This window comes from Mobula hypostoma, chromosome 11, assembly GCF_963921235.1.
Source record: "Mobula hypostoma chromosome 11, sMobHyp1.1, whole genome shotgun sequence".
In the NCBI taxonomy this organism is placed as follows: Eukaryota; Metazoa; Chordata; class Chondrichthyes; order Myliobatiformes; family Myliobatidae; genus Mobula; species Mobula hypostoma.
The window spans coordinates 3866258-3888615 of record NC_086107.1 but is presented as its reverse complement, the minus strand read 5'-3'; the positions used below and the strand labels follow the sequence as shown (position 1 = coordinate 3888615).

The window sequence follows — 22358 nt, the reverse complement described above, 5'->3', positions numbered from 1 at the left end:
AGGGTAAAGCGGTGGATGTTGTCTATACGGACTTCAGTAAGGCCTTTGACAAGGTTCCACACGGAAGGTTAGTTAAGAAGGTTCAATCATTAGGTATTAATATTGAAGTAGTAAAATAGATTCAGCAGTGGCTGGATGGGAGACGCCTGAGAGTGGTAGTGGATAATTGTTTGTCATATTGGAGGCCGGTGACTAACGGTGTGCCTCAGGGATCTGTACCGGGTCCAATGTTGTTTGTCATATACATTAATGATCTGGATGATGGGGTGGTAAATTGGATGAGTATGTATGCAGGTGATACTACGACAGGTGGAGTTGTGGATAATGAAGTAGGTTTTCAAAGCTTGCAGAGAGATTTAGGCCGGTTAGAAGAGTGGGCTGAAAGATGGCAGATGGAGTTTAATGCTGATAAATGTGAGGTGCTACATTTTGGTAGGACTAATCAAAATAGGCCATACATGGTAAATGGTAGGGCATTGAAGAATGCTGTAGAACAGAAGGATCTAGGAATAATGGTGCATAGTTCCCTGAAGGTGGAATCTCATGTGGATAGGGTGGTGAAGAAAGCTATTGGTATGCTGGCCTTCATAAATCAGACAATTGAGTATAGGAGTTGGGATGTAATGCTGAAATTGTACAAGGCATTGGTGAGGCCAAATTTGGAGTTTGTGTACAGTTTTGGTCACCGAATTATAGGAAAGATGTCAACAAAATAGAGTACAGAGAAGATTTACTAGAATGTTACCTGGGTTTCATCACCTGAGTTACAGAGAAAGGTTGAACAAATTGGGTCTTTATTCTCTGGAAAGTAGAAGGTTGAGGGGGGACTTGATAGAGGTATTTAAAATTATGAGGGGGATTGATAGAGTTGACGTGGATAGGCTTTTTCCATTGAGAGTGGGTGAGATTCAAACAACAGGACATGAGTTGAGAGTTAAAGGGCAAAAGTTTAGGGGTAACATGAGGGGGAACTTCTTTACTCAGAGAGTGGTAGCTGCGTGGAACGAGCTTCCAGCAGAAGTGGTTGAGGCAGGTTCGATGTTGTCATTTAAAGTTAAATTGGATAGATATATGGACAGGAAAGGAATGGAGGGTTATGGGCTGAGTGCAGGTTGGTGGGACTAGGTGAGAGTAAGAGTTCGGCATGGACTAGAAGGGCCGAGATGGCCTGTTTCTGTTCTGTAATGGTTATATGGTTATATTAGGTTTGTCCTCAGAATAACCACAGTTTCTGCACATTGACAAATTTCCTGACAACCTTGTAAATCCGCCTCCTGCAATATTTTGACACTGTTGAGTGTGAGGCTTGGAATTGGACACAGTTTTGAATTGTGAGCAGTTTTGGGCCGATATCTAATTAAAAATGTGCTGGCATTAAGAACACAGAGGAGGTTCACGAGGATGATCCCAGGAATGAAATGGTTAATGTATGAAGAGTTTGATGGCTCTGGGCCTGTACTCACTGGAGTTTAAAATGATTGGGGGGGGGGATCTCATTGAAACCTATCGAATATTGGAAGGCCAAGATAGAGTGTATGTGGAGAGGATGTTTCCTATAGTGGGGGAGCCTAGGACCAGAGGGTCCAGCCTCAGATGTCCACGTAAAACAGAGATGAGGAGGTATTTCTTTAGCCAGAGAGTGGTGAATCTTTGGAATTCTTTGCTACTGACAGCTGTGGAGGCCAACACATTGAGTATACTCATAGTGGAGGTTGATAGGTTCCTGGTTATTAAGGGAGTCAAAGGCTACAGGGAGAAAACAGGAGAATGGGGTCGATGAGGATAATAAATCAGCTATGACTGAATGGTCAAATGGCCTAATTGTGCTCCTATGTCTTATGTTCTTACCAGCAAAGGCCTCAACATACCAGACCTTTTGCCATTAGAAGCAAGAAAACCTGGTATTTACAGGCAACCCGCTGGGTCACCAACGGGTCCCTCAAATGTAAAGCCAGTAAAAGCTCAATTATTAGCAACGTAAGGCACTTAAAAAAGCTGGAATCACTGAGTGCTCTAACCTATGAATTGTCCCTAGCACTGACAAATCCTGCTCATTAGGACAGCAGATCATTGAGCTCCCCATTGTTAAAGTACCCTCTGGTTGTCAATATCTGACTTACAAATAAATATTTGATTTTATATTTTAAAAGGGAGACTTAAAGACCAGATTAAAGATATTGATTCAATACTAGAACGAGAGCTGGGAAATAATGATTCTTTTTATACTACATGAAAACAGGTTCCTCTGGCCCTGCAAGCCCGCACTGCCCAATTACACCCGTGTCACCAATTAACCTACTAATTCCAAAGATATTCGGCTTAGGGTCTGTGAATTGTGGGCACGCTGTGTTGGCGCCAGAAGCATGGAGACACTTGGCCCCCAGCGGATCCTTGAACTATGGTTGTTGACGCAAAACGATGTGTTGCACTGTACGTTTCGATGTATGTATGACTGATGAAAGTAATACTTGTCTTTACTAGGATGTTGCCTGGATTAGAAGATATGAGCTAGAAGAAAAGGTTGGACATCCCTGGGTTGTTCAGAGGCTGAGGGGAGAGCTGACAGAGGTTTTTTAAGTTATGAGAGGCACAATTAGAGTAGATAGTCAGAATCGTTTCCTCAAGGCAAAAATATCAAACACCACAGGAGTTACCTTTCAGTTTAAAGTGAGGGAGTTCCTTCAGCCAGAGAGTGGTGAATCTATGAGGAATATTAAATCCGCCATGATGGAAATGCGGAGCAGAATCGCTGGGCCACCTCTGCTCCAATATCTTATGGTTTTATAAATACATCTTTCTATTTCTTTTCTCCTTGAGGTACTTATCAGGAGCGTTGCATATGCAGATCATTGTCAATGATCCCTCCCATCCGTCCAACAATCTCTTTGACCCCCTACCATCAGGCAGGATGTAGTGTAGCTTTAGGAAAATTGAGAAGATTGAGAAGCAACTTCTTCCCCCAGGCTGTAAGACTACAGAACTCCCTGCCACCACCCAGGTCTCATCACCTATGAAGCTCCATTAGTGTTATACTGTTAACTTTCTAACTTGTGTCATAAACGCACCGTATTATTTCTTGATGTAGTTGTGGTGGTATTACTTTATGTGTTGTGTGTGAGTTATATGTACTGAGTTGTGGACCTTGGTCTGGAGGAACGTTGTTTTGTTTGGGCACCACGGTAGCACAGCGTGATGCTGTTACAGCTCGGGCTGTCAGAGTTCAGAATTCAAACCTGGTGTCCTCTATTCATCCTCCCTGTGGAATGCTTGTGTTTTCTCTGGGTCCTCTGCTTTCCTCCCACAGTCCAAAGACGTATCGGTTAGTAGGTTAACAGGTCATTGTAAATTGTCCTCTGATTAGATTAAGGTTAAATCGGGGTTGTTGGGTGTTGCTGGGCAGTGTGACCCAAAGGACTAGAAGGGTCTATTACGTGCTGTTATGCTAAATAAAATAAAATAGGAAATTGAACTTTCCTTAAATAGCTTCATGCAATTTGTCCCCAAGATGCTGTGTCGTGTCAGGAAAAGCAGAAAGGAAAGCTGAATATTCCTGGGTAAAACATAGAAAACTTACAGCACAATACAGGCCCTTCAGCCCACAATGCTGTGCTGAACATGTACTTACTTTAGAAATTACCTAAGGTTACCCATAGCCCTCTATTTTTCTAAGTTCCATGTACCTATCCAGGAGTCTGTTAAAAGACCGTTTTGTATCCAACAGTAGTGCTCATTGACCAAGAAACAGAGAAGACACATGGCCATCTCATGCTGTACTTTCGATGGTTTCATCCTATCTTCCACTGCCATGGCAAATACACAGACATCTTGCAAAAGTGCAAACTATTTCCTGGCAACAGCACTTACTGAGCAGTGAGGAGCTGTCTGTGTACGGATATCCTGTGCTTTCCGTCATCTGCCCAGGCAGAATGCCAGTACTGGCAACATCTGGTGTTCCCCCATTCACCATCTAAAGGTAGAACAAAATGCATCAGACACGTTGGATAAATGTGTTTCTTGTAAAATTTGTATATAATTTAGAGCAACACACTAATTGCTGGACAGGCTCAGCAGGCCAGGCAGCATCTATGGAGGAGAAAAAATGGTCAACCTTTTGGGTCAAGACCCTTCATCAGGACTGGAAAGGAGGGAGGAAGAAGCCCACCTACTTGGCTTCACCCATCACCTTCTAATTTGTCCTCCTTCCCCTCACCTCACCTTATTTTTGTTTCTTTCTCCTTCCTTTCCAGTCCTGAAGTTTGGATCTTGGCCTGAAATATCAACTATTTATTCATTTCCATAGATGTTGCCTGACCTGCTGAGTTCCTCCAGCACTTTGAGTGTGTTGCTCTGGATTTCCAGCATCTGCAGAATCTCTTCTGTTTGTGTATAATTTATGTATTTCTTGTGAATGCAGCTTGTCTGACGCTCTGTGCCTGTGATGCTGCTGTAAGTAAGCTTTTCATTGCATATGTGAACACATGTGGATAACAATAACTTTTGACAAGGGGCCTGTCAGTGTGTTCTCCGGCTCCCGTTGTTGTGTACAACAGCTCCAACTGATGGAAGAGCTGAGAACAGCAGCAGAGGCCACCACTCTCGATACCAAGGAATCCGTCAGCACTCAGCTGCTCTCAAGCAGGTACATTCCAGTGTCTCTGCCCCATCGCTAGACTCCACAGCAAGCGCACTGGAAATACCCATGACCGCAAGGAACTACAGAGTCATGGACACAGCTCAGAACCAGTCTCTCCTCTAGATTTAACATTTAAAATTGTTTCATATAATTTCCAGTACTCAAGTGTAAAGGAGAATAACATAACTGTTAGTCTGGATCTGATGCAGCACAAAAAAAACACAACAATAATAAAACATAATAAATATAAATACATAAGATAGCTTACATAAATATTGATTGTAAGTCCATAAATTGACTTTAGGCTGTACATAAGATGACTGACAGGAAATCATAAAGTGGTGGTGGAATTAGTGGGTGGAGGCATTGATCAGCCTTACTGCTTGGGGAAAGTAACTTTTTGAGTCTGGTGGTCCTGGCAAAGGCTATTGACTCTGTCTACACTTCTACCCAGATGCATCACGGCTCGGTACAGTAACTGCTCTGCCCGTGACCACAAAAAACCACAGAGAGTTGTGGACACAGCTCAGCACTTCACGGAAACCAACCTCTCCTCTATTGACTCTGTCTACATGTCTCACTGCCTCAGTAAATTAGCCAGCAGAATCAAAGACCCCACCCACCTGAGACATTCCCTCTTCCCCCATCTCCCAATGGGTAGAAGATACTAAAGCGTGTAAGCACCAGCTCGAGGACAGGTTCTACCGGGTTGTTATCTACCTACACTGCACTACTTCTGTAACTAACACTTTATTCTGCATTGCTGTTCTCCTTTTCACTACCTCAGTGTACGTATGTACAGAATGACCAGTGTGGATGGCAGGCAAAGAAAGGCTTTTCACACCTTCTCAGTGCATGTGACAACAATTACACAATTAGCAATTACTTCCTCTAATTGTTTCCACACTCTACCCTCCTCTCCTATCATATCCCATCATCTGCAGCCCCTTGTCACCTTTGCCCATCACCTCCAAACCTCTGTCACTGTTCCCGGTCTCCCCTCCTCCATCTGCCTATCAACCCCCTCATCTGGATCCACCCATCTCTTCCCATCCTCCGTCACTATTCCCAGTCTCCCCTCCTCCACCTGCCTGTCGCTCTCCTCACCTGGATCCACCCATCTCCTCCCATCCTCCGTCACTATTCCCGGTCTCCCCTCCTCCACCTGCCTGTCGCTCTCCTCACCTGGATCCACCCATCTCCTCCCATCCTCCGTCACTATTCCCAGTCTCCCCTCCTCCACCTGCCTGTCGCTCTCCTCACCTGGATCCACCCATCTCCTCCCATCCTCCGTCACTATTCCCAGTCTCCCCTCCTCCACCTGCCTGTCGCTCTCCTCACCTGGATCCACCCATCTCCTCCCATCCTCCGTCACTATTCCCAGTCTCCCCTCCTCCACCTGCCTGTCACTCTCCTCACCTGGATCCACCTATCATTTGTTGTCCCTCGATCCACCCGTTCCCCTCAGCTCTTGATACTGTCAGTCTCCCCTCCATCTCTTGGTGCAGGTGAAGGATCTCAGCACAAAATGTCCATTTTCCTCCACAGATGCTGTGTAATGTGCTGAGTTTCATCAGTGCGTTGTGTGTTGTGTGTTGCTCGAGAATAGGTCTACCCATTGATTTGGTGACCGGCAGCGACAGTGGACCCAGCTCATGGAATACATGAAGCCCGATAACTTACTTTCTTGCCAACTGGCGACACCGTGTCAGGGGGTGGCGTGCTGGTCACGTTAAGAGGACTGGAACTACAGCTCGAAGGGGATGATCCTCTAATCCTGTCAAAAGTAATGGGAAGGAATTTGATAAATGGCAAAATCCTCTAGCAATCAAATCATAGCATCAGATGTAGAGGAGGTGGACATGTGATGCATCACATCTGCCCATTCTTTCTGAAAGAATTCTCATTCACCCTGCATGGGGCAGCAGCGTTAGTGTAACTATCACAATGCCAGAAACCCAGGTTCAATTCCCGCTGCTGTCTGTACATTCTCCCCATCACCATATGGGCTTCCTCCAGGTTCTCTGGCTTCCTCCCACATTCCAAAGACGTACAGGTTAGTAGGTTAATATGGGTGTAACTGGGCAACGTGGCCTCACTGGGGAGGGTTTATTACCCTGCTGTATCTCTAAATCTTAAAAAAAAATTAAATCTCATATGATCATATACATATGTTTAAATATGTTCAAAAAGAAAGGGTAAAAGTAAAGACAGATATTGTTCATGGGTTCACTGTCCATTCAGAAATCTGATGGCGAGGGGGTGGGGGGGGGAAGAAACTGTCTCTGGATCATTGAGTGTGAGTCTTCAGACTCCTGTACCTCCTCCCTGATGGTAGCAATGAGAAGAGGGCATGTTCCGGGTGACGGGGGTCTTTCATGACTGATGCCACCTTTGTGAGGCATTGCCTTTTGAAGATGCCCTGGCTGCTGGTGAGACCAGTGCCCACGATGGAGGCTGCGTCAAAACACCACCACTCTTCTCAAATACAGATGACATCAGAACTAGGAGCAGGAGTTGGCCATTTGGCCCATCAAGCCTGTTCTGCCATTCAATAGGATCATGGCTTGTCTAACCCAGGGGTTCCCAACCCTTTTTATGCCAATGGAGCCTTATCATTAACCAAGGGTCTGTGGACCCCAGGTTGGGAACCCCTAGTCTAACCTCTCCTTGATCTTAGAGTAGGTTAAAAGGTCAACACAACACTGTGGGCCGAAGGGCCTGTACTGTTCTATTTTATTTATTTAGAGATACACATAGTTACAGGCCCTTCTGGACCAATGAATCAGTGTTGCACAATTACATCTGTGTGACTAATTAGCCTGCTACCCTCTCCATCTCTGGAATGTGGGAGGAAATCCACATGTACGAACCCCCCACAGGCAGTAGTGGGAATTTACTGGCACTGTAAAGCCACACACTAACTGCTACGCTCCCCTGTGCCCCCCCCCACTGCCCATCCACCCCCCATCAAGACTGTAAGGTCCAAGAGCAGAATTACACCATTCAGCCCATCAAACCTGCTCTGACATTCTATCACAAATTCAAATTTACAAGGACCTTGCCTGGATTGGAGAGTGTGCCTTATGAGAATAGGTTAAATGAACTTGGCCTTGTCTCCTTGGAGTGACAGAAGATGAGAGGTGACCTGATAGAGGTGTATAAGATGATAAGAGGCATTGATCATGTGGATAGTCAGAGGCTTTTCCCCAGGACTGGAATGGCTAACATGAAGGGCATAGTTTAAGGTGCTTGGAAGTAGGTACAGAGGGGATGTCAGAGGTAGGTTTTTCACACAGAGAGTAGTGGATATGTAGAATGTACTGCCAGCGATGATGGTAGAGGCGGATACAATAGGGTCTTTTAAAGGACTCTTGGATCGGTATATGGAGCTTAGAAAAATAGAGGGCTATGCAGTAGGCCAATTCCAGGCAGTTTCTCAAGTAGGTTATATCATTGGCACAACATTGTGGGCTGAAGGGCCTGTAATGTGCTGTAGATTTCAACAATCTATGTTCTATGGCTGATTTAATATCCCTCTCAAACTCATTCCCCTACCTTCTCCCTGTAACCTTTGATATCCTGACTAATGAAGACCCTATCAACTTTGCTTTAAATATACCCAATAACCCCACCCACCCCCCCATAGCTGCCTATGACAATGAATTCCACAGCTTCACCACCCTCTGGCTAAAGAAAATATCTCTGTTCTAAATGAGCATCCCTCTATTCTGATGCTGCTCTGGTCCTAGACGCCTTCACTCTAGGAATTATCCTCTTCACATCCACTCTATCAATATTCGATAGGTTTCAATAAGATTCCCCCGCCCATTCTTCTAAACTTCATTTATTATTAACCCCTGATCTCATTTTCAGATTTGTTATTAACCCCTCAACATACATTTTCATCCCAGTCATATGTAAACAACACAAGCAGCAGATCCCCCAGTACTGATCCCTACTCACCTTCCTTCAGCCATAACAACACCCCTTCATCACTACCCTCTGCCCTCTATGGGCATGCCAATTCCAAATGACTAGCAAACCCTCACTGAGCAGTGTCAGCACTGCCCAGGCTGAGCAGTGTGAAATGGTTAATGCTGTGTCTTCTTTTGGGGTATCCAGGGACGGGCAGCACCTCTGGTGAAGGGGCTTACTGTGTCCATTCCAGGCTAGCTCACTCACCTTTGGTTCCCACCAGAAACTCAGCTTTCACGTGGGGCTCCAAGCAGTAGTCTGCATGCGACAGTGGCCTCACCCGGGTACACCGCTGTGACAGGTGGGCTAAACCAGGTGAGGGTAGCCAGCTGCCTCATACCCCGGTGAGACAGGGCCTTGCCTGTACCAGCATGTGACGTCAGCTCCGGCGGACTGGGTGGATGATATCAATAGAAAGATCCAGTGGCCAGGAAGGTGGTTTCTGCAATGCTCCGTGGAGAGCAAAGGGCATGACAGGGCACTGAAGACGTTATGGGCATCCAATGCAACCAAGGAAGACCCCAGTGTGTGATGACTACTCGTACAACTGGACCCAGACTTCCAAGGTCGAGACAGTTACACTCCCCCACTACAACAGCTTTTCCAGTTTAAAACCTCTCCCACACAGGTCTCCTGCTGGATACGACAGACAAACGAGATACCTTCTTGACAGCATCTCGAAAAGCTGGTTAAATTGAGGTTACCTTTGTAGCTCCAAGACTTCTTCAGCTATCATCCGACCGATTTTCCCCGCTCCAGCACGGGTCCCCCCAGGAATGCCGGGAACAGCGGTGACAGTGCGCTTTGAACTGGCTGGAGAAAGAGGGAGAGGAACTTCAACAAAGCCACCAGGTTATTTATTCATTTTATATTATTTAGAGATGTAGCGAAGTACAGACTCTTCCAACCCGCCAAGCCACAATACCCAGCAACCCACTTATTTAACCCTAGTCTAGTCACAGGACAATTTACAATGACCAGTCAATGTAACCAGTACATCTTCAGACTGTGGGAGGAAACTGAAGCACCTGGAGGAAACGCACGCAGTTCACGGGGAGAACATACAAACAACTGCTCACAGGCGGTGCCAGAACTGCAGAACACCCCAAGCTGTAACTGACCGCTATACTACCATCACACCCTATTTTCTTGGTTATCTCCTTCCTCCTTCCTGGAACATAGAACATTACAGCACAGAACAGGCCTCTTGGTCCATGATGTTGTGCTGACCTTTTAATCTAACATTGAATCTAACCATCCCCTCCTACATAGCCCTCCATTTTTCTATCATCCATGTGCCTATCTAGGAGTCTCTTAAATGGCCCTAATATACCACCACTCCCAGCAGTGCGTTCCACACTTTCTGTGTAACAATCTTACCTCTAACGTCCCCCCATACCTTCCTCCAATCATCTTAAAATAATGCTGCCAAACAACAAATTTCATGACATATGCAAGTGATATTAAATCTGATTCTGATTTGGATTTTGCCCCTCTTATTAGCTTTTTCTGCCCTGGGAAAAACTCCCTGGCTGTCCACTCGATCTACGCTTCTTATCATATATAAAACTGTACGATATAGGAGCAGAATTAGGCCATTTGGCACATCGAATCTGCTCTGCCATTTCAGCATGGCTGATCCACTTCCCCTCTGAACCCCATACTTGGGTCTTTTCTCCATATCCCTTCATGCCCTGATTAATCAAGAATCTACCAACCTCTGCCTTAAATATACACAATAACTTGGCCTCCGCAGCTGCCTGTGGCAACGAATTCAACAAGTTCACCTCCCTGTGGCGAAAGAAATCCCTCCTCATCTCTACTCTAAACGGACGTTACTCTGTTCTGAGGCTGTGCCCACTGGTCCTAGGCTCCCGACCACAGGAAACATCCTCTCCACATCCATTCTATCTCGGCCTTTCAACATTCAGTAGGTTTCAATGATATCCCCCTCATCCTTCTGAATTCCAGTGAGTACAGGCCCAGAGCCGTCAAATGCTCCTCATATAGCAACGCTTTCATTCCCAGATCATTCTTGTAAACTCCTCTGAACCCAAGATGCCTGACATATCACTGACATTTGCTGTGAGATTGTTTTGCGCAGCAGTACAGTACAAAGTCATAAAAATCTATTGATTACAAAATTCAATGGTGCAAACAAAGCAGGAACAACGTGGGTGGTAAAGAGCACGGAAGACAAACGCTGCCTGGCCTGCTGCGTTCACCAGCAATTTTTTTGTGTGTTACACGATTCCTAAACAGGTTAGGCATCACCTCTGGGTTTAGACAACATTTCAGGCCTCCCCCCACCACCCCACCGCCTCTCTCTGGCAGCCGATATAAAGCTTCTACATTCTGCTTTAAATTCAAATCCACTCTGTACCTTCTCTGGTCTGCAGCACACTGTCCATGTTGGGAGGAGTGTTGGCGAGAGGCAGATTGGCCGAGTCGCCTCTGTCCAGAGAGCTGGTACTGAAAATAGACAACAGCATCTCACAGTTAGCCTGCTCCTCCTGGGACTCAGGGCCTAGACTGATATTCTTTTAAACTGGCTGGACACAGAGGAATTTACAGACTAATCCTTTCATTCCTGGAATCTATAATGTATGAGGAGTATTAGATAGCTCTGTGCCTCTACTCACTGGAGTTTAGAAGAATGGGGGGGGGGAATAATCTTATTGAAATCTATTGAATATTGAAAGGCTTAGACCAAGTGGAGCATATTTCCTATGGGGGGGGGGGTGAGTCTAGGACCAGAGGGCACAGCCTCAAAGCACAAGGACGTCCCTTTAGAACAAAGGTGAGGAGGAATTTCTCTAGCCAGAGGGTGGTGAATCTGTGGAATTCATTGCCTCAGATGACTGAGGAGGCCAAGTCATTGAGTATATTTAATGCGGAGGTTGATAGGTTTTGAGCATCAGAGGTTATGGAGAGAAAGCAGGAGGAGTAATAAACCGGCCATGATGGAATGGTGAAGCAGACTTGATGGGCCAAATGGCCAAACTCTGCTCCTGTGTCTTATGGTCTAATATTGAGCAATTAACAATGTGCTGGAGTGAGGTAAACACAAAATAATCTGCAGATGCTGGGATCAAAGCAACACTCACAACACACTGGAGGAACTCAGCAGGTCGGGCAGCATCCGTGGAAACGATGGGTCGACGTTTCGGGCCGGAACCCTTCGTCAGGACTGTAGAGGGAAGGGTTCCGGCCCAAAACGTCGACTCATCGTTTCCACTGATGCTGCCCGACCTGCTGAGTTCCTCCAGCGTGTTGCGAATGCTGGAGCGAGGGAAGGAACTAGTGACACTTCGGATCAAAACCGTGTATCAAGTCAGTCCTGGTGCAGCATTTCGACTGGAATTGTGTCTATCTGCTTTCCTGCCACACCTGCTGCTCGACCCACTGAGTTCCTCCAGCAGTTTGCTTGTAAGCAACTGAGAAATTCACTTTCCCATTCTCTCCTCCCTTCCCCAATGTCTCAACTTACAAGACAACGGTGTTTGTGGAAACAATATATTCGACTTCCTTGGTCCATGGGTTCAGGAAGCTGAACCAGTGACTGCGTAGAGTGATGAAGGAACCATCTTTGATCCTGAACTGATAGCAGCTGGTGGTGATCTTGTCCCTGCTCTGTAATACTGCAAAGAAATACGCCACAATCAGACAGGTGCAGAGAATACCAACAACATCCTCCAGCTTTATAAAAGCATATTCAGCCAGGAGTCAAGTTCGAACAAGATATGCTGCGTCATCAGTTAGTCACAGAGTCATAGAGCTCTACAGCACAGAAACAAGCCCTTTGGGCTGAACTATTCTTCTACCACACTCGCCCGGATCACGGCCCTCCATGTCATCAGTTAGTCACAGAGTCATAGAGCTCTACAGCACAGAAACAAGCCCTTTGGGCTGAACTATTCTTCTACCACACTCGCCCGGACCACGGCCCTCCATGCCCCTCCATCCCCCTCCATCCATGTACCCAGCTGAATTTGTCTTCAATGGTACTTTTTGGGTTAAGGAAGTGAGTTATATATACTGTATTGTGCACCTTGGTTTGAGGAACGTTGCTTCACATATGATCTGGTCTTGTCCTCTTCTAAAAAAAATACTGGAAAGATATATATCTCAGTAGTTCTGCGTATTGATTTACAACCACATCCTATTACTGCAGTTTTTGGACTACCAGTGATAGACTCTAGTCATTTATCCTCGTCAGCTTGTCGTCTAATTGCATATGTTACATTAATAGCCAGAAGATCCATTTTACTTAAATGGCAAGATTCCAATCCCCCTGCTACATTTCAATGGTTTTCCCAAACAATAGCATGCCTAAACTTGGAAAAAATTAGGAGCAGTACTACGGATCCTTTGGTTAAATTTGAAGAGACTCGGAGGCCTCTTTCATATGATGTAAGTTGACTCTTTCAGAATCTTTTGTAATAATTTTTTGTTAATGTATAGAGGAGCGGAGTTAACAACAAATAATAATTTCAGCCGTTGCAATATGACAGCCCATTATTTGTTTGTTTTTCTTAGTGTCGTTTAGTTTTTCCTCTTTATAAAATATCTTTTTCATAGTTAGTTGCTATGAGATTGGGAGGCTAAACTATATTTGTCACTTGGAATCTGTGCTTGCACATGTTAACTGTTATTAATGTAATCCTGATCTCTTTGCATCATTACTATTATCGTTATGTTAATCAATTTTGAAACTTAATAAAAAGATTGAAAAAGAAAGATAGGTGAAGCCAGGTGAGGGAAATGAAGTAAGAAGGTCAGAGGAGATAGGTGAAAGAGGTATAGGGCTGAACAAGAAGGAATCTGATAGGAGAGGAGAGTGGACCATTGGAGAAAGGGAAGAAGGCAGGGAACTGGGGGAGGTGGTGGGCAGGTGAGGAGAAAGGAAGGGGTAAGAGGGGAGTAAATGCCAGATAGAGGAAAGTAATATCCACAGAACATATTAAACTTGTGTTGGAACCTGATGATTATGCAGTCTGATAGTTTTGGACAATGGACAGCATCTTAACTGGCTGCTTCATCGTCTGGTATGGGGCGGGGGAAGGAGGTTGGCACTGCACAGGATTGAAATGATCTGAAAAATGTTGTAAACTTTGTCAGCTCCATCATGGGCACGAGCCTCCCCAGTATCCCTGATATCTTCAAGGAATGATGCCTCAAAAAAGTTGGCATCTATCATTAAGGACCCCCATCACCCAGGACATGCCCTCTTCTCTTTGCTACCATCAGAGAGGAGGTACAGGAGCCCGAAGACACACATTCAGGAACAGCTTCTTCCCCTCTGCCATCAGAGTTCCCAATGGACATTGAACCCATGAAGACTACTCTTTTTGAACGACTTATTTAGTTTAACATAATATATATTTTAAATATATATGTATTACAGTAAATACATATGACAGTAATTTAGTTTTTTTATTATGTACAGTATTGCAATGTACTGCTGCAACAAAACAACAAACATCACAACATATGCCAGTGATAGTAAACCTGATTCTGATTCTTCAAAAGTCAAGAATAAGTCATAAAGCTTGTTGCTTGTAGCTATTCATCGAACATTACAAGACCAAAGAATGGACAAAGGAAAAAGAGGGAAAGAACAAAAAAAGCTGGGGTCGTCTTACACAAAAACTAGGTCAGACTACAAAGATAACAACATTCCAGTGATAACAACTAATCTATAAAATAGTCAGATTAGAGAGGCATGGCAACTGTTACAGAAAAACTAAGAAGCTTCCAGAAAAAATAAACAATTACTGGAAAATGCACGGAACGACTACACTTGCATAGACGATTCTATAAAGACACAAGCAAGCATAGGAAAGTTGAACTGTGAGGAAAATAGTAATTTTTGCGGGCAGGTTTGCTATAGCTATTGGAGAGAGTTTAAACTAATTTGGCAAGGGGATGGGAACCAGGATGACGCAGTTGGGAAACAAGCAGAGACGACGTGTAGTGAGACTGTGAGGAAGGACAGACAGACAATGGGGCAAAATTACAGGCAGTGGGACGAGGTGAAGTGTAACATGGGGGCAAAGTCAAAAAGCAAGCATATAGGACTTAAGGTGTTATATTTGAATGCTCGCAGCATATGGAATAAGGTAGGTGATCCTGTAACACACTTAGAGATTGGCAGGTATGATGCCGTGGGCAGCACTGGAACGTGGCTGAAAGAAGATCATAGTTGGGAGCGTAATATCTAAGGATACACATTGTATTGAAGGGACAGGCAGGTGGACACTGGGGGCTGGGTGACTCTGATGGTTAAAAAAAATGAAATCAAATCCTTAGAAAAAGGTGACATGGGATTGGAAGATGTAGAATGCTGGTGGGTAGAGTTATGAAACTGAAAGGGGAGAAAGACCCTGCTGGGAGTTATATACAGGCCCCCGAACAGCAGCCAAGCTGTGGAATATAAATTTCAACGAGAAATAGAAAATGTATGTAATAAGGGCAATGTTACGATGGTCATGGGGGATTTCTCGTGAGACCTTGGATTTGTGCCTTGGAAGGTTTCCAGGGCGCAGGCCTGGGCAAGGTTGTATGGAAGACCGTCAGTTGCCCATGCTGCAAGTCTCCCCTCTCCACGACACCAATGTTGTCCAAGGGAAGGGCATTAGTACCCATACAGCTTGGCACCAGTGTTGTCGCAGAGCAATGTGTGGTTAAGTGCCTTGCTCAAGGACACAACACACTGCCTCAGCCTTCAGGCTTGAACTAATGACCTTCAGATCACTAGACGAATGCCTTAACCACTTGGCCACGCGCCAACAATGTACAGGTAGCTTGGGAAAATCAGTTTGGTTTGGGACTGGATCCCAAGAGGAGAAATTTGTTGAATGCCCAACAGATGGCTTTTTAGAGCAGCTTGTGGTTGAGCCCTCTAGGGGGAAGGCAATTCTGGATTGGGAGTTGTTTAATGAACCGGATTTGTTTAGGGAGCTGAAGATAAAGGAACTCTTGGGAGGCATGATCATGTTATGACAGAATACACCCTGCAGTTTGAGAGGGAGAAGATAATGTCAGATGTATCAGTACTACAGCAGATTAAAGCGAAATACTGAGGCAAGAGAGAGGAGCTGGCCAAAGTTGATTGGAAGGGGACACTAGCAGGGATGACAGCAGAACAGCAATGGCTGGAGTTTCTGGGGGTAATTCAGAAGGAGAAGGATAAATACATCTCAAAGATGAACAAGTATTCTAAAGGGAGAATGATGTAACTGTGGATGACAAGAGAAGTCGAGGACAACATAAAAGCAAAACAGAGGGCATAGAACAACTAGGGGTCATGGGTTAAAGGTGTTTGGGGGTGTGGAGGGGTGGGTTAGTGGGTGGAGGTGTTGATCAGCCTTACTGCTTGGAAAAAGTAACTGTGTTTGAGTCTGGTGGTCCTGAAGTAAATGCTAATGCTATGTAGCCTCCTCCCTGATGGGAGTGGGACAACCTTCCCGTCTGCCCAGTGCAGTTTCCACACAACTTGTCAGGATGCTCTCTACTGCACACCTGCAGTAGGTCATGGGTATGGATGTGCATAGTCCAGCTCTCTTCAGTCCCCTCGGAAAGTAGATTATAACTGGCTAGATACCTGCTTTACTTTCTTACCTTGTCGGTGGCACTCTGCAAGGTGCACGATATCATCTTGGTGGAAATATTCATAACAAGAGGTCCCAAGCAACTCTTGCGGCAAATATCCCAGAATCACTGTTGCCCTGGAGACAAAAATATTTCAATATTTTCATACATCACAACCAGAGCTAAGGGAAAACAGTTAAAATATACAGTGCAAAGTAGACCAAAGTGTTTCTACATCTCTTTTACAGTCATAATAGTCACCAAATACACCCTGCCTTCTTTCCAAAAGTCTTTTTGGCAGACTTGTTGCATTACCGTCTGGTATGGAGTCACTTCTGCACAATATTGGGATGGAGCTGCAGACGGTTGTACACTCAGCCGGCTCGATGGGCAATAGCCTTCCCACCATCGAGGTGAAGGCTCAAGAGGGAGCGGCTCACTGGGCCGGATGGGACTGTTCCACTCTGTATCTCTAAATAAATAAACACACAAGCTTCTTACCTCTGATCCACAAAGACGAACTTGCCATCTATTGCATGCCGGGAAACGTACTCCGTCGACTTCACTCTGATCTCACTGCCGACTGGCTGTGGGACAATGTGGGGGTGTAGGCGGCCAATGGCAACAAGGCAGCTCAGGCTACAGCCTTGATTGTCGGCCTCATTGTCCTCATCCAACCCAATCTTTGTCGGGGGCCAGCTCTTCAGGTAACCACTGCTGTGGATTGTACAGAAACTTTTGCGGTCAGCTGCAAGGCACAGGGGTGAAAACGTCAGCTGGAGGTGTGTTCCCCTTACACCAATGTTCAAAGTAAATTTATTACCTAAGTACATATACACCCCAGAACACATTCTACACAATCAGGAAGGCTCACCAACGTCTCTACTTTCTGAAGAAGCTGGACTTTGCAAATCTATACTCACATCATTCTACAGATGCACAGTAGAGAGCATCGTTACAAGCTACATCACTGCATGGTACAGAAACCGTACTGTGGTGGACAAGAGGGCTCTACACAGGTAGTCAAAACTGCCCAATGCATCACCAGCACCAACCTACCCGCCATCAAGGACAGGTACGCAGAAATGTGCAGGAAAAGGGCCAGTAACAGCATGAACTATCCCACCCACTCTGCTCATGGAACGTTTGTGTGGTCTGACCAATGCCTTATAAAGTGTTAACATAAATGACATATATTACAGTATGCTTCGACGTACGTGATAAATAAATTTAAATCAAAATCTGAAATCTGAATCTGTTTATTCCCTTCACAGATGGTGCCTGAATTGCTGAGCTCCTCCGGCTCTGGATTTTCAGCATCTGCAGAATCACATGCGTCTATGACACCTTACCTTTTTTCTTGGAGCAGTTTGAAGAGAAATCCTTGTCCTCCACCTTGACTGACGGTCTGTTGCACTTCATCCGGCAGAAGAAGGAGCGCCTGGCTCCTGAGCACAACCGAGTGGGTCCTGGAGTTATGTCCGTCTTCACTGGCAAACCCGCTGTCCAAAGGGAACAAAGCAAGCGTGTGAAACGCATGCAGCATTGTTCATGTAAGATGGGGAAAAAATTGTCCAAAGTCTTGTACAACTGCAACAGAACAGTCCTGAAGAAGTGTCTCGGCCTGAAATGTCGACTGTTTATTCCTTTCCACAGATCTGGCTAACGTGCTGAGTTCCTCCGGCATGTTACGTGTGTTCCTTTGGATTTCCAGCATCTGCAGAACCTCATATGTTTATGGTAACACTGCTGCAAATGATGTATATGAGATAAGGAGCATTGATAGAGTGGGTAATGGGAGACTTTTTCCCAGGGCAGAAGAGGCTAATACAAAGGGGTATAATTTTAAGGTGATTGGATGAAAGTTTTGGGGAATGTCAGAGGTAGTTTTTTTTAAAACACAGAGTGGTGGGTGTGTGGAACACGCTGTGGGGGTGGCGGAGGGAGATACATTAGAGACATTCAAGAAACTCTTAGATAGGCACATGGATGATAGGCTACGTGAGAAGGAAGCGTTAAATGAATCTTGGAATAGGTTAAAAGGCCGGCACAACATCATGGGCCGAAGGACCTGCACGGTCTGTAATGTTCTATGTTAAAACAAGTTTCTTGTTGTTTGTAATTGATAATAAATCTGATTCTGAGACTTGCTTGGTAATGGAAATGACCTTTGCAGATCGGGCAGCACGGCAGTGTAACACTGTTACACAGCCAGGGAGCTGGGTTCCAGTCCGTGAGGAGTTTATACATTCTCCTCGTGACCACTTTCCAAAGGCGGGCAGGTTGGCAGGTTACTTGGTCACATGGGTGTAACCGGGCAGTGTTGACCAGAAAGGCCTGTGACCAGACTGAATTGCTAAATAAATGAAGAAATGTTATGTTTGAATGTGCCCCATATTCAGGGCTGGGAAGGTGCTGAGTACTCAATGCCATAATGCTGGCACTTTAACATATAGAGTAACAGAGTTACATACACGGAAACAGGCCCTTCAGCCCAACTGGCCCATGCTAACGACCGCAGCCTCCCTGCCTAGCCCAATTGCCTGGGTGTAGAACAATGTAGAAAGACTTTTTCATCCACTTTGCAGTCTCTTCCACTCTTACTGCCTGCTGCTCAATACCATCTCCCCAGAAAAAAATTTGGGTCTTACTTTTGGCGTCTATTAGCCGCTCCCTTGGGGCACTGTCAAATGAGGAGAGCTGCTCTTTCACTTTTGCAATGTCCTTTGGGTGAAGGTAATCAAACAGGCTCTGACCAATCAGATCAGTCTGCAGTGAAAACAAAACACAAGAGGAAAATGTCATCACAGCGAGAGATCTGTGACAGCAGTACTGTACAATACATCAAATGACTACAGTCTTAGGCATCCCAGCTTCCGTATATATATGTGCCAAAGGCTTTTGCACAGTACTGTTTGCTGGTGCTATTAAACCTGACTTATCCTGATTCTGATTTTTTTCCTCGATATTCTTTTAATCTTATTGATGGTGTCGATTTACCGTTTCTTCTAAATGACATCTCTGATAGTAAAACATTCCCAGTGTTGCACAGGACTATCAGTATAGACTTATTGCCTAAGTACATGGAGTGAACTCGAGGTCTCCAGAACATGGTGAACGCCAGAATGCTGTTAACATCACAAGATAAGATTCCATTACAAGGTTCCTTACCTGGCTGTAATTGAGGATTTTGAAGACTGATTCAGATACAAAAAGTATCTTTCCTCTGTCACAGCCCACAACGAAAAGAAATCCGTCAGCTGCCTGTCGGAAAAGAATTAGATTAGTGAGTAATCATCTTCCAGTCCAGCAAACCAATTCTTCCTCCAATTCCCATCACCAATTCCTTCAAACAGACCAATAATAAATATCAATGATTTGTAAATTAATCTGCACCAACAATATTCAACAAAATGCATTGTTTGTATCAAACCATATGAGCAAGGACTGTGCTGGGGCAATTGTAAGTGTCGCCACACTTTCAGTACCAGCATAACATGGTCACAGTTTACAAACCCTAACCTGGACATCTTCATAATGTGGGAGGGAACCGGAGCATCTGGAGGAAACCCCTGAGATCATGGGGAGAACCTACAAACTTCTTACAGAAGGCAGTGGAAACTGAACACTGATCTTCCAGCTGGTGCTGTTACGCACTGTGCTAACCGCTACGTTACTGTGTTGTCCCAGTTAGAACGGACGCTGTACAGACAGGGGGTTCTTCAGCCCCCCAGAGCACTGAAGACCAAGACCTCATACCACTCCACCATCCTCTCAACTGCCCTGTAATCTCCCTTTTTATCGATCCCACTAACTACCTAGCTCTACTGAGCCTAATCACTGAGTCCATTACTCTCCAAGGCACTGCATTCTAGATCCTAACCACTCACTAATCAGCAAAGCTTTTCTTTATGGCACTTCTGTGTCTTATAGAACATAGAACAGCGCAGCACAGTACAGGCCCTCTGGCTTGTGTTGTTGTGCCGACAGTTTAACTCAGTCTAAGATCAATCTCACCCTTCCCTCCCACACAACCCTCCATTTTTCTATTATCCACATGTGTATCTTGGAGTCTCCTAAATGTCCCTGCCACTCCTGGCAGTGCATTCCGTACACCCACCTCTCTCGGAGTAAAATGGCTACCTTGGACATCCCGCCTATACCTTTCTCTGAAATTATGCACTTCCACCCTGGCAAAGAAATCTTTGGCTGTCCACTCCCTCGATGCCTCTTATCATCTTACACATCTCCATCATGTCACCTCTCATCCTCCTTTGCTTCAAAGAGAAAATTCCTCAACCCATTCTCATGAGTCATGCTCTCTAATCCAGGCAGCAACATGGTAGATGTGCTCTGCAGCCTCTCCAAAGCTTCCACAACCTTCCCATAATGAGACGACCAAAACGGAACACAATGCCCACGGTGTGATTTAGCCAAAATTTTGCAACACTACCTCACAGCGGCTCTTGAACTCAATACCCTGACCCATGACGGCCAACACACCGTAAGCCTTCTTAACCACCCTATCAACTTTCACAGCAGCCTTGAGGAATCTATGGGTGTGGACCCCAAGGTGTCTCTGTTCCTTCACACTGAGACAGGATCCTGTCATTGACCCTGTAACTCTGCCTTCAAGCTAAACCTTCCAAACTGAATCACTTCACACTTTGACAATCATCTTTGCTTGTTAACCCTCCCATTAACAGGAACTTTACATATATATATATATTTACTTCCAGAAGGTTCATGATTTTAAATACTTTCAACCCTTTTATGTACTTAAATGTTTCACCTTTTATTTATTCACAGAATGTGACCAAGGCAGAGGAATAGGATTAGTCCACACTCAACCACAGTCTCATAGTGTAGTGGATCTGCCTCCTAATCCCATGTTACAGGAAGGCTAAATGGGCTGAATGGTCTTTCCCTTCCCGGCTTTTTTTTTTGCTGGGATTTATTTTATTTTCCAAAGCCAAACCTTTTATGACCATTTTCCCAAAACTCAACATCATTATGATGGCGCCAAGTGGCTGCCTCTTCCAGCTCATCTGCGGAATCAGCTTAAATTCCTCTCTTTAATGTCTCTAAAGCTGCGCGGCAGATTGTAATATCATAACAGTGACTGTCAATCTCCCCTTTTGCTGTGAAAATGGGTGATATCTCTTTGTGCCTTGTTGGTGAGTGAAAGAGAAAGACAGCCCTTGGCATGTTAAACTGTGGGTCAACAATAGTTTTAGATCATGGTCTCTTTTTCAGTGTTCTGCAGTTGCTTGGTGGGTGGAGGTTGAAGACGCTTTTTGGTGAAATGGGTGGGGGGAGGGAGATTTATGCATTGATACTTTGCTGCTGCTTGTGCCGGGGGCGGGGGGCGGCTTTGGGTTCTAACATTTTCCTGTCGTTCATTCTTTTGGGGTTCTTCTGTCTTTCATGGATGTCTGCGAAGACAAGTATTTCGGGTTGTATACCATATACATTCTCTGATAATAAATGAAACCATTAGAACATCATTCCCAATGATGTTCCCTCTGCCAATAATGTTCATTAACACAACATTCTGCTCCCCAACCACATTCAGGCTATTTTCTGCTCACAAGCCTTCACTGGCATTAATTTCCCAGATGCAGAGCAGCCACTTGGTGTAATATAGGCAGGAACAGATGTGTTTTAACACCGGATTACAGCTCAGGAGAAGGTGAAATATGTGCACAGAAGGAGAGTAATCAACATCATTACTATACACAAGTATCATGAAAGGATATGGTGTTGCCATTTATAATATGACTTCTATAACATTTAAATATTATAATATATTAGTTATATATTATATATAACTATGGAGTCATAGAAAAGTATGGCACAGAAACAGGCACTTCCGTCTATCTAGTCCATGCTGAACCATTTAAACTGCCTACTCCCACTGACCTGCACCCGGATCACAGCCCTCCGTACCCCTCCCATCCATGTACCTATCCAAACTTCTCCTGAACGTTGAAATTGAAATTGCTTCCACCACTTGCGCTGGCAGCTTGTTCCACTCTCAGCCCTTTCTGAGTGAATTAGTTTCCCCTCAAGTTCTCCTTAAACATTTCAGCTTTCACCTTTAACCCATGACCTCTAGTTGCAATCTCAACTAATTATTACATAATATTATATT

General features: G+C 44.9%; 1 protein-coding gene across 1 annotated transcript in view; it reads right to left on the bottom strand.

The window, feature by feature from the left end:
* Positions 1–22358, bottom strand: part of bmal1a (basic helix-loop-helix ARNT like 1a) — a 70824-nt gene that overhangs the window by 5218 nt on the left and 43248 nt on the right. The window contains exons 7-16 of the mRNA XM_063061587.1: positions 19376–19468; positions 18856–18973; positions 17557–17706; positions 16706–16952; positions 16235–16341; positions 12102–12252; positions 10995–11083; positions 9316–9424; positions 6317–6410; positions 3865–3967 (exon numbers count right to left, since the gene is read on the bottom strand). Coding sequence (XP_062917657.1) covers positions 3865–3967; positions 6317–6410; positions 9316–9424; positions 10995–11083; positions 12102–12252; positions 16235–16341; positions 16706–16952; positions 17557–17706; positions 18856–18973; positions 19376–19468 — 1261 coding nt within the window. The remainder of the gene's footprint in view (positions 1–3864; positions 3968–6316; positions 6411–9315; positions 9425–10994; positions 11084–12101; positions 12253–16234; positions 16342–16705; positions 16953–17556; positions 17707–18855; positions 18974–19375; positions 19469–22358) is intronic.